At 39.6% G+C, this 12,686-nt stretch overlaps 1 protein-coding gene across 6 annotated transcripts in view; it reads left to right on the top strand.

Moving 5' to 3' along the window:
* Positions 1 to 12,686, top strand: part of CPSF6 (cleavage and polyadenylation specific factor 6) — a 33,681-nt gene that overhangs the window by 9,763 nt on the left and 11,232 nt on the right. For 3 of the 6 annotated variants that reach the window (XR_014775091.1, XM_084759860.1, XM_084759861.1), the window contains exons 2-10: positions 697 to 906; positions 2,271 to 2,374; positions 4,971 to 5,116; positions 6,342 to 6,515; positions 6,642 to 6,752; positions 7,192 to 7,696; positions 8,046 to 8,161; positions 9,266 to 9,419; positions 12,445 to 12,637. Coding sequence is in view for 5 of the 6 variants with exons in the window: in XM_084759860.1 (XP_084615986.1) it covers positions 697 to 906; positions 2,271 to 2,374; positions 4,971 to 5,116; positions 6,342 to 6,515; positions 6,642 to 6,752; positions 7,192 to 7,696; positions 8,046 to 8,161; positions 9,266 to 9,419; positions 12,445 to 12,634 (1,710 nt within the window). In the remaining variant the exon portion in view is untranslated. The remainder of the gene's footprint in view (positions 1 to 696; positions 907 to 2,270; positions 2,375 to 4,970; positions 5,117 to 6,341; positions 6,516 to 6,641; positions 6,753 to 7,191; positions 7,697 to 8,045; positions 8,162 to 9,265; positions 9,420 to 12,444; positions 12,638 to 12,686) is intronic. The other 3 variants (XM_084759862.1, XM_084759864.1, XM_084759863.1) reach the window with 3 other exon arrangements.

The raw sequence follows: 12,686 nt of genomic DNA, 5'->3' as shown, positions 1-12,686 counted from the left end.
CAAGATATTACTTTGAGTAGCTTTTTGTGTATATCTATATCTATATCTGTGTATGTGTGTTATTAGTCCCCTTCTATGGCTTAGCTTAAAAATACTAGCTTTCAAGCTGGACATGGTGGCGCACACCTTTAATTCCAGCACTTGGGAGGCAGAGGCAGACAGATCACTGAGTTCAAGGCTAGCCTGGTCTACAAAGCGAGTCCAGGACAGCCAAGGCTACACAGAGAAATGCTGTCTCAAAACAAACAAACAAAACAGCCCCCCCAACTCCCCCCCTCCCAATTAGCTTTCTCAGAGTAGGTAAATAATATCTGAATACCAAAGAGAATACTGGATGTTTCATATGTGGTCACATGTTAGTATCTTTTTTTGTGTGTGTTATAGTCTTCTGACAATTATTCTTTTGAAACTTGTCTATTTGCATTTATGTGTTAACTTTTTTGGTTTTTTGAGACAGGGTTTCTCTGTGTAGCTCTGATGTCTTAGAACTCACTGTGTAGACCAGGCTGGCCTGGAAGTCAGAGATCTGCCTGCCTCTGCCTCCTGAGCGCTGGGAACGTGTAATTACTTTTAAGAATATTTTACTTTCAAAGAGAGTTAAAGTTACCATTCAGGAACACATTGAATTTGTATACATACTTATTTATTTAGTATTGTGACTGTCATGTAATCTAGAACATTATTTCTGTGTCTTAGGAAGCAGAATATGGTGGGCATGATCAGATAGATTTATATGATGATGTCATCTCTCCATCTGCAAATAATGGCGATGCCCCAGAAGACCGGGACTACATGGATACTCTCCCACCAACTGTCGGCGACGACGTGGGTAAAGGAGCAGCACCCAATGTTGTCTATACTTACACTGGAAAGAGAATTGCGTTGTATATTGGAAATCTCACTTGGGTAAGTAAAGGTAACACAGATTGTTGGTAGTCATTTCGACTGCCCTCGTAGTCTGTGGTTTTGCCCAGTTTTGAAAAAAAAAATTGACATTGCTATATTGATTTTTTTTTTCCTGTTTACCTATGTGACAAGAAAGGCAGAAACAAGTCCTTTTTAAGACATTACAGTTATTATAATCTTGAATTTTTTAGTCTGGGTGCTGGGAGTTGAACCTGGGATCTTTCGTTGTGCCATCTCTACAGCCCTCACATTATTTTTCCTTTAAACTAAGTGACTGAGTTTCCTGTTATTCAATCTGAATAGTTTTTACAAAATTGGAAACAGTAGCTGAATAAGAATTGGCAGCCAATGGGGCTGAGAGATGGCTCAGAGGTTAAGAGCACTACCTGCTCTTCCAAAGGCCCTGAGTTCAATTCCCAGCAACCACATGGTGGCTCACAACCATCTATAATGTGATCTGATGTTTTCTTCTGGCTTGCAGGTGTACATTCAGGCAGAAGACTGTACATATAATAAATAAATTAAATAAATAAATCTTTAAAAATAAACAAATAAATAAATAAATAAATAAATGTGTGTGTTTAATTGTTTAAAAAAAAAAAGAATTGGCAGCCATTGTGGTACATGCCTTTAATCCTAGCACTGGGGAGGCAGAGGCAGGTGGATCTCTGAGTTTGTAGCTAGCTGTGGTCAGTGTAGCCAGAGCTGCACAGAGAAAGCCTGTCTCAAAATCAGCCAACCAAACAAAAGCATTGGTATAGATTTGTGTCTTGTGACTTTGAACAAGGTGTTTATCTCCTCTATTGCACCTTATGAAAATAATAGGACTTAGGAGGCAAGAGCTAAGTATTTTATAAAAACATGCATAGTAGGTATTCAATGAAGTGTGAGAATTTAAAATCATAGGCGTTCTAAATCTGAAAGAAACTGGAAACTTGTAAGGAGTAAAACTATCTGTCTTCAAGGGCATGCACTTTATAATTTCCAAAACTCTTACCAGGAAATGAAGTTAGCCACTCAGGATGTTTTTCTGCTATTTAAAAGTTGAGGTTGATGAGCAGTAGCTATATTTATGTTTGTACTGAACAATGATTTTCTCTTGTTTTCTTGTTTTTTTTTTTTTGTTTTTTGTTTTTTTGTTTTTCGAGACAGGGTCTCTCTGTGTAGCCTTGGCCGTCCTGGACTCACTTTGTAGACCAGGCTGGCCTCGAACTCACAGCGATCCGCCTACCTCTGCCTCCCGAGTGCTGGGATTAAAGGTGTGCGCCACCACGCCCGGCTTCTCTTGTTTTCTTTTAAGCGTTAAATTTAGACAATAAAGTGTGTATATGTTTTAATGGCTAATAAAGTGAAATATCTTGCAGTGGACAACAGATGAGGACTTAACTGAAGCAGTTCATTCTTTGGGAGTAAATGATATTTTGGAGATAAAATTTTTTGAAAATCGGGCAAATGGACAATCAAAGGGGTAAGAATTTAGTTTTTTTCCTAATACAAGCTTATAGTGATTACAATTTACCAATTAGTTTTCCTTAAGTTTAATGCTGTTTACACACATGAGGAACATATAAACACATTAGTGCTCACAAGATGGCTTAGGTAGTAAAGACCCTTGCTGTACATACCTGACATCCCAGGTTAGTTCTTAGGAACCCACGTGAACACACTAGAAGGAAGATTTTAGGCATATTTGGATTTCATATTCCTTGTTTCTTAAAAACATACTGAAGCTGTTTGAGGTGTGTCTGTGGCCAGACCAAGCCTGTTTCCTGACTTTACTGAGTATACTCCTTCTAAGGTTGAAATGGCAATGCTAAGAAGCCTTATTTTTGTTGCGATAAAGAGGGAAGAAGCTGGGCAGTGGTGAAACACACTTTAAATTCCACTACTTGGGAGGTAGAGGCAGGCCGGAGGCCAGCCATGCCTACAGAGCAAATTCCAAGACAGCCAGGGCTATACAGAGAAACCCTGTCTGCCCGCCCCCTCCAAAAAAAAAGATAGGGAAGAGCCAGGTATGTAGCTCAGTGGTAGAACCACTTTTCTAATGTGTGGAAAGCCTCTGGGTTTGATCCCAGCACCATAAATATAAAAATAATGGAGAAGGGGGAATAACTGAAGAAGAATGTAATCTAGGTATCTTGCGTCATTTCCCTGATAAGCAAATCACACACGGGATAGGATTATTAATGAGCATTATATAATGGAGGTATATGAAAGTAAGAAAATGAATTGTTACATTTTCACCATTTACAGATAATCACTTTAGTGAATCTGCATCCAAAATTTCCCCTAAAAGATGGTATTATAATTCACACTTTGTCATGCAAGATTGGAAAAGCAGAAGAAATACTTAGTGATAAATATATCTTGCTTTTCTTAATTTTCAGTATTATGGTTGTTTCTACTTGTATCTCTTATAAATAATACAGTAGTCACATTATTGGATCTTTTTCACATCATTTTATATGTGCATGAGTATAATGTAGTACTTTAAAAATATATTTATTATATGTGTGTATATGTATGTATGTGTGTATATATGTATGTATCTATATACATACATATATACACACATTTATAAAAAGTTAAGCAACATTGCAACTCTCTACTTTTAGAACATTTCATGCTCCCCCCCGCCCCAATCACCATAAGACACCTTGTGCCTGTTGACATTACTCCCTGATCACCATTCATGTACTAGCTACCTCAGGCCTATTCTGGGTTCTTTTGTGTAAATAATACTGTTCTATGTGTCTGGCTTCTTTTACTTAGCACAATATTTTCAAGGTCATCCATGTAGCAGCATCCATATAATGGGGCAGCACTAAAAGGGGACTCCATGATCCATCCATTGGTGAATATTTGGGTGATTTCTACTTGTAGCTATGAAGGGGAACGTCCCTAAGAACATTAGTATACTGTTTTGTGTGAACATACGATTCTGCTTGTTTGAGGCATATACCTAGGAATGGGATTACTAAATTATATGTAAGACTGTTTAACATTTTGAGAGGCTGTCAGATTGTTTGCAATACTCATCATCAATGCAGGAGGGTTATAGTTTCTCATCATCTTCACCAGTACTGAATAGTTGTCATTTTGATTATAGTGGGACATTGCATCTCTTTTTTCTTGTTTATTTTTTTGAGACAAAGTTTCTCTGTGTAGCTGTCCTGAAACTCTGTAGACTAGGCTGGCCTCTTGTCTCCCAAGTGCTGGGATTGAAGGCATGTGCCACCACTACTCAGCAGGGAATTGAATCTCATTATGGTTTTGATTTGTACTTTGATGTGTATGGGTGTTTTTGCTGCATGTATGTCTATGTAGTCTGTGTACCTAATACCCATAGAGACCAAAAGAGGGAATTGGATTTCCTGTAACTGGAATTATAAGTGGTTGTGAGCCACCATGTGGGTGCTGGGGATTGAACCCACATTCTGGAATGGCAGTCAGTGCTGTTAGCCACGAGCCCTCTCTCCAGCCCCTACACTGAACATCTTTTTGTGGCAGTAAAAAAGAGAAAACAACCTATGTGCCTATTAACTGATAGGTGGATTTAAAGCAAAACCAAAAAACCCTGTCTATAATGGAACGTTGCTTACCCATTAAAAGAAATGAAATAGTGATGCATGTTATAACATGACTAGACCTTGAGTGCCAAGTGAGGCTGGTTGTAAAGGATTACCTATTCCGTTTGTTTGAAATTCCAAATGAGGCAGATCTATAGAGCCAAGACAGATTGATGCTTCCCTGTGAGTAAGGGACAAGAGTAAGTAGGAATGGTGGTGGAGTTACGGATTTTCTTTTGGTAATCATAAATGTTATAAAATGAACCATCATATGATGTTTGTAAAACATACCAAAATATATCAAAAATAATTACTGGATTGCACATTTAAGTGAGTGAGTTCTGTAGTACATTATAAACCATAGTGTATGCTTGTGTAGCCTTAAGAAATAAATAGTCTGTATAAGAGTAAGTTAAGACCGTGCCTTTTTTAAATCCATACCAACATTCTCGGTTCGTCTTTGCTTTTTATTCTTACCCCCGTAACATCTTCTAGATTTGCCCTTGTTGGTGTTGGATCTGAAGCATCTTCCAAAAAGTTAATGGATCTTTTGCCTAAAAGAGAACTCCATGGTCAGAACCCTGTTGTAACTCCGTGCAACAAGCAGTTCCTGAGTCAGTTTGAAATGCAGTCCAGGAAAAGTAAGCAAACCTCTCAGCGGCTTTTTTTCCCCTTCCAATTTTAAGCAGCGTTGCCGGCATTTATTAAATATACTTAGGAATTCATGTTACTATTTAGCTTATTGGATGAACTTGATTAATCATTGGTTCTGGCTATGGGCCAATATATCGGAACCCCACTCCCATTCCTTTTTTTCCCCTAGATGTCATAGACCCAGCAGAATGCAATCGTTTTGTGTTTTATTTTTCCTCCAAGACAAGGTTTCTCTGTGTAACAACTCTGGCTGTCCTGGGATTTGCTGTGTGTAGACCAGGCTGGCTTCGAACTCACAGAGATCTGCCTGCCTCTGCCTCCCAAGTGCTGGGATTAAAGGAGTGCGCCACCACCTCCCGGCTTAATGCAATAGTTTGAAGAGCTACATTAGTGCTGTTATCCTAGTCCTGTCCTTCTTAGAGAAAGGAAGCTGCAGTCTCACTCTTGGAGAAGAGGAGCCTTTCATATGTATACATGTTTTGATACAGAGAGAGGCCAGTGATAGCTAGTGAAGATAGTTACTGATTTTTCTTTTTGCCACCAAGACCTTTTGTTACTTGGTAAAACATGTAGAAGAGACTTGCTGTTATACACTTAAAAAAAGAGAGATAGGGTGGATAACTCATGTAATTAATAGAAATTGAAGTGGATGTTTTTGTTTTAACTTTTTAGCATTTACTACTTAACTGAATAATATATTACATGGCCTGAAATAATCTGTTATTGAAATTAAGATTTCTATTGAAGAATTTCTTGTCTTGGCTGCTGCAGAGTATGGAATTTTAAAAGCAACCTGTTGATCTACTCAGTGGAAATACATCTAAACTAGAATGTTTCAAGACTAAGAAAATAGCCCGGTGTGGTGGCACACGCCTTTAATCCCAGCACTCGGGAGGCAGAGGCAGATGGATTGCTGTAAGTTCAAGGCCAGCCTGGTCTACAAAGTGAGTCCAGGACAGCCAATGCTAACACAGAGAGACCCTGTCTCAAAAAACGAAACCAACCAACCAACCAACCAACCAACCAAAAAAGTCTAAGAAAATATTTAAATAAATGATTTTCTGGCCAAGTACTTTACACACATAGGTCCAAGGCACCTGCAAATTGATAAATAATATAAATGAACTTGGAAATAGTTTCAATAGTAACAGTGGTTACAATTGAGAACACTGTTTTAATAAGTGCTATTTATGAGTATTTGGATGTTTGCAGCTACACAATCAGGACAGATGTCTGGGGAAGGGAAAGCTGGTCCTCCAGGAGGCAGTTCACGTGCAGCATTTCCACAAGGTGGTAGAGGACGGGGCCGTTTTCCAGGGGCTGTTCCTGGTGGGGACAGATTTCCTGGGCCAGCAGGACCAGGAGGGCCACCTCCACCTTTCCCAGGTAAAACTTTTAAGTTTATCATAGAGAAAACATGTCTGCCTAATACCTCTTTCCTTTTCTCTCTTTTTCAAGTAATGCATTATTAATGTGACTTACTCTCCTTGTTATGCTATTTTTGGAACCCAGGAAATTTGATCAAGCATCTTGTTAAAGGAACTCGGCCTTTGTTCCTGGAAACTAGGATTCCATGGCATATTGGGCACAGCATAGAGGAAATACCCATTTTTGGCCTAAAAGGTCTTTATTTTTCTCCAAACTTGCTTGACTTATATATAGAATATTTACATCCGTCTTATTTTCTTACCTCTTAAAAAATCCTTTCAAGACCATTTTTCCTTGTTTCACTTTCTAGCTTGGCATCAGAGTAGAATATAAGGTGGGTGATTTCACTGTAAGACGTGTGTGTATGCAGAAAGATGGAAAATAACTCTAAGCATTAAGATATTAATAAAGTTTTTGTTCTAGTGATTTTTCTTAATCATTATTTGTACTAATTAAATTTGTAAGAGTATTCTTCACCTTTGTAGTTCTTAGAGCATTGCTATTGCTATATGGGTTTCATTTAAAGAGAGAGTCATGGTTTATAAGTTCTGCTTTAGAAGTATATTGTTGAAATGTAATAGTTAAATAATCATTACTAAAGTGCTTTTCTCCTCTTTTCTCCTTTATTTTGTAGCTGGACAGACTCCACCACGTCCACCTTTAGGGCCTCCAGGCCCACCTGGTCCACCAGGTCCTCCACCTCCTGGTCAGGTTCTGCCACCTCCTCTAGCAGGACCTCCTAATCGAGGAGACCGCCCTCCACCACCAGTTCTTTTTCCTGGACAACCCTTTGGGCAACCTCCGTTGGGTCCTCTTCCTCCTGGGCCTCCACCTCCAGTTCCAGGCTACGGCCCACCTCCAGGTCCACCGCCTCCTCAGCAGGGGCCACCTCCACCGCCAGGCCCTTTTCCACCTCGACCACCAGGTCCACTAGGGCCTCCCCTTACACTTGCTCCTCCTCCACATCTTCCGGGACCACCTCCAGGTGCCCCACCACCAGCTCCACATGTGAATCCTGCTTTTTTCCCTCCACCAACTAATAGTGGCATGCCAACATCAGATAGTCGAGGTCCACCACCAACAGACCCATATGGCCGCCCTCCACCATATGATAGGGGTGACTATGGTCCCCCTGGGAGGTAAGTTCAATATATGTAGTAAATGAAACTGTTTAGTTAGTGAAAGATTAAGAACTCTGACTGAAATCTGTTACGCTGTAGAAATGTAAACATAATTTCTGTCCTGCAGAAAGATCAGATTTCTGAGCTGCAGTTTTATTTCAGCTAGAAGACAGTGAAAAGGGGGATTTTGCTTAGACTTGATCTGGTAGGAAAAATAGCATTTTCCAATCTGGAAAAGTAATAACCATCTCTAAGGCAAATGCCAAAAGACTCCTAGGGTAGAGTTGTTTACATTGTTATTAACTTGAGAACTTTTAAGTAACAATTTAACTTTTTATTTTTTTATTTTTTATTTTGTCTTTTGTAGGGAAATGGATACTGCAAGAACTCCACTGAGTGAAGCGGAGTTTGAAGAAATCATGAATAGAAATCGGGCAATCTCAAGCAGTGCTATTTCAAGAGCTGTGTCTGATGCCAGTGCTGGTTTGTATATTTGTTTCAGTGTTCATTCCTATTTATGTTAAGAATAACCCCAACCTAGGGGCTGGAGAGATGGCTCAGCTTTTTAGAGCTGTCTGCTCTTCCAGAGGACCCTGGTTTGATGTGCAACCACCTGTTAATTCCAGTTCCTAAGGATCCAAGGCCCTCTTCTCACTTACTCAGGCATCAGGCATGCTAATTGTGTAAAGACAGATACACATGCAGTCAAAACACACATATACATAAGTTTAAAATAAACCAAAACCCAAAGTATTTCTCTTAACTCTATGTAATCTGTATATTCCCAAATCATTATCTCTCACTTAATTTTAAAGTATTGAAGGAAGACACATGTTGGTGTAGTGGAAAGACTACCACTTTTAGGTTATTAGATTTAGACTTAAATACTATTTGGGGGTAGAGAGATGGTTCTGTGGTTAAGAGCACTGACTGCTAGTGCTGGGATCCTCTTTCATCATTGGGTACCAGGTACATGCATGGTGCACAGATATACATGCAGGCAAATGTTTATACTTACAAAGTTAAAAATAAATTCCAACTGTGGGGATTGAAAAAGTAGCTTAGGAATTACAGTGGACCCATGTGGTAGCTCACTTCCGTTTAAAACTCCAGTTCTAGGGGATCTGACACCCTCTTCTGGCTTCAGTAGGCACCAGCCTTGCTTCTGGTACAAATACATATGTAGGCAAAACACTTGGACATATACGAAGAGATAAAATGCTAACTTTGGTATTTAATAGTTCAGAATCCCAAAGATAACTCATTCTCATATTTGCAAAAGAGTAACTGTCCCTCTTCATGAAACAACCATCAATTGTACTAGCATCATGAAAATGAGAGTTTTCTGCAAATTTCAAAATATTGAGTGAAAGTCATTGTCTATGGTCACCTTAAAATTTTGACATTTACAGGTCAGACTGGTCTACAAAGTGAGTTCAGGAGAGAAACCTGTCTCATAAATAAGTAAATAAATAAATAAATAAATAAGGAGACATTAAAAAAAGTTCTCATTACTTTTACTCTCAAATGGTTTGATGAGAATTTGGAAACATCAATTTGTTAATTAACCTTCTCTTTGCCCTGCAGGTGATTATGGGAGTGCTATTGAAACTTTGGTAACAGCAATTTCTTTAATTAAACAATCCAAAGTGTCTGCAGATGATCGCTGCAAAGTTCTTATTAGCTCTTTGCAAGATTGCCTTCATGGGATTGAGTCCAAGTCCTATGGCTCTGGATCAAGGTAAAACTTTCCTGTCTCAAGTATTGTTAAAACTGCTAGTTAGCAGAAGTGGGGAAAAGAGTAGAGATGGCTCAGGTTAAGAGCATTGCTTACTCTTCCAAGGGCCCTGAGTTCAAATTCCCAGCAACCACATGGTGGCTCATGACCATTCTGGTGTACACGCAGGAAAAACATTGTATAATAAATAAATATTTTTAAGCAAAGATTAAAAAACAAAAAAACAAAAGGGAAAAATGAAACTTAAAAAAAAAAAATGGCCCAGTGAGTTTAGGTGCTGCATACCCAGCAGTCAGAGTGCATTTTTCAAACTCTAAATGGCATGTACATGCTTCCTGAAATCCTTAAAGTTGTCACTTAGAATAAAATTATACACAAGGAACTATGTGGCTTCTCTTTCCTTTTAGACTACTGTACACATTCAAGCACATTGTGTGATGTAATCTCTCCTTGATTCTCCTAAGTCTCATATTTACTGTCTCTAGTCAAATGGGTCTCCTCACTGATTTTTGTGCTTGATATTCCTTCTTGGAACCATTTTTCTTGTTGTTTTTCTCCTCTTCTACATTTTCATGTTTTAACTTAATCCAGTCTGTCACATTCTATTTCTTTTGTAGTATTTACTATAACCGCCTTTGATTATTGATTTTTATTAATCATTATTTTCCATTTCTTACTGAACACATTTTGGCCGATTGCAAGGGGCTTGGCTATTAAACATTGCTTTATACAGGAGACAGGATGTTTTCAAAGAGGGAGTTATGAATGAAGAAGTGATTATCTATTTTGTAATATAGTTTCAGTTTAGATTTACTTATGTGTATCAATATTTTGCTGGCATGTGTTTATATACTCACCCCATATGTGTGCCTGGTGCCTGAGGGAGTCAAAAGAGCATTCATTGAGTCCCCTGGAGTTAAGGATGTCTGTGATGGTTGGGAGCCATCATGTGCCTACTGGGAATTGAACCCTGGTCCGCTCTGTAAGAGTAGTGCTCTGTAAGTGCTCTTAACCACTGAGCCATCTTTTCAGTCCCGACAGTTTTTTTGTTTGATTTCTCCCCGACAGGGTTGTTCTGTGTAGCCTTGGCTGTCCTGGACTCCTTTGTACACCAGGCTGGCCTCTGAACTCAAAGAGATCTGCCTGCCTCTCTCTTGTCAGGGGTGTGCCACTACACCAGGCTTGATATAGTTTTTTAAAGGTTACTTTAAAAAGCATTTTCACTAATCTTGAGATGTTATGTATTTTGTGAGGTGAATGTTTAATCTTTACACGGTACTATTTCTTTTGAGGCAGGGTCTCACTCTGTGGCCAGGCTGGCCTTGAACTTACAGAAAGATCAGCCTGCTGCTGCATTCTCAGTGTTGTGTTTCCATACTCAGCCACATTTTAATATTTTGATTTCATATGTGCAGCTATTTTGCCTGCAATACCGGCTGGGCACTAACCATGCTAGGTGCCCAGAAAGACTAGAAAAGGGCCTTGGATCCCCCAGAACTAAAGTTAGAGATGGTTGTGAGCCACTATGTGGACACCGAGACTTGAACCTGGGTTCTGGAGAACCCAGTGTTTAACCCTGAGCCACCGGGGTGGCCTCCAGGTGCCCACATCATGCTTCTGCCTGCCCTTACTGTGCTTCTTCTGGAGGTAGTGTCTTACTTAATTCAGAGAAAGGAGTTTATGTTGGACACAGTCTTTACTTTGTTATTACTTTTCTGGCTCAGTGTAAATATCTGTGAAGAAATTTGTCATAGCTAGTGACCAATATCAAGCCTTGTCTTCATTTTGGAAACGTAGCTTGATCAAGGAGCTTAGCACTAAGTTTAGTTGCCTGGTTCAGAAAAATTCTTACTTAAACTAATAGAATTATTATAAACTTTGGCTATGGTTTTTGGGTTTTTAAGATGTGGTAAAACTAGTGTAAGTTATTTTTTGTTCATTATTTCATGGGTCCACACTGTAGACCATAGTGATGTCAGCATGACCTTTCTTTTTTTTTGAGACAAGGTGTCTCTGTGTAGCCTTGGCTGTCCTGGACTCACTTTGTAGAGCAAGCTGGCCTTGAACTCACAGCAATCTGCCTGCCTCTGCCTCTACCTCCAAGTGCTGGGATTAAAGGCATGCACCACCATGCCCAACTCAGCATGACTTTTTTTTTTTCATTTTCACTTAAAGGAACAATGTCCAAATTGCCTCTCAGCATCATGACTTAACACATTGGGAACTATTATTAGTAATCCAAAGGTTATTCAAGCATAAGCACTGCACTATCATGATCCTTACAACAGATACTGAATAATTAATGAGCACACAGCATATAGTATGGGTACACTGGACATGGAGTGGCTCACAAGCAAGCAGGGAGGAGCAAGATGACAGATTTCATGATGATGATTACCTCAATCTAGGTGGCTTGGGTCCTGGAAACATGACTAGGGGCTGCAGGTGAATGAAGAAAGGACAGACACATTTTCAGGAGAGCCAGAGTCAGTAAGGTTCTGCTACTACTGCAATCTGTAACTCGGAACTTCATATATTAGGTGCAATACTGGGGGAGGGGCAAACTTGTCTAGGTAGGCGGTCTCTGTAGAGTAGCAGTTGCTATTTGAAAAACGTCCCAGAGGAAGCTGCCTTTGTTAGTCTTTATGCTCACTGATCAATTTCTTCCTAAACACTCATACTTGGGCTCCTGAGTACAGCTTGACAACCTTTCTTGAGCCTGGTCTATATGGGAACCCCCTTTGCCAGTGTTTCATGGGGTTTGGTTAGGGCGTTGTGGTCCCCACATGGCCAAGGCCATGTCAATAACACAATTATTCAAAACTTTACTCACTCGGGACTTTCTCTACTCCTACAGCTAACAGAATGGCGTAACAATGTTTATTACTGAAATTTAGATTTATATTTAGACTGCTTCACTTGTAATTGAAACCATGGAAAATAAAACTAGTGATAAAAGGAAAACTGTATTGAATGTCTTTTGAAGCTTTACAGTTACGGACAGCATTAATCCAGTAATTTCTTTTAGAAGACGTGAACGATCAAGAGAAAGGGACCATAGTAGATCACGGGAAAAGAGTCGGCGTCATAAATCTCGGAGTAGAGATCGCCATGATGATTATTACAGAGAGAGAAGCAGAGAACGAGAGAGACACCGGGATCGTGATCGGGACCGGGACCGTGAGCGTGACCGAGAGCGAGAATACCGTCACCGTTAGAAGGTGGGCATTCCTTTTTGTTATTTTATTTAGTATGTGTGTGTTTTTAACA

This window comes from Acomys minous (genome assembly GCF_964271855.1).
Source record: "Acomys minous genome assembly, chromosome: 15".
In the NCBI taxonomy this organism is placed as follows: domain Eukaryota; kingdom Metazoa; phylum Chordata; class Mammalia; order Rodentia; family Muridae; genus Acomys; species Acomys minous.
Note: the sequence above shows the minus strand (reverse complement) of the source record. Positions and strands in the feature narration are given on the sequence as shown.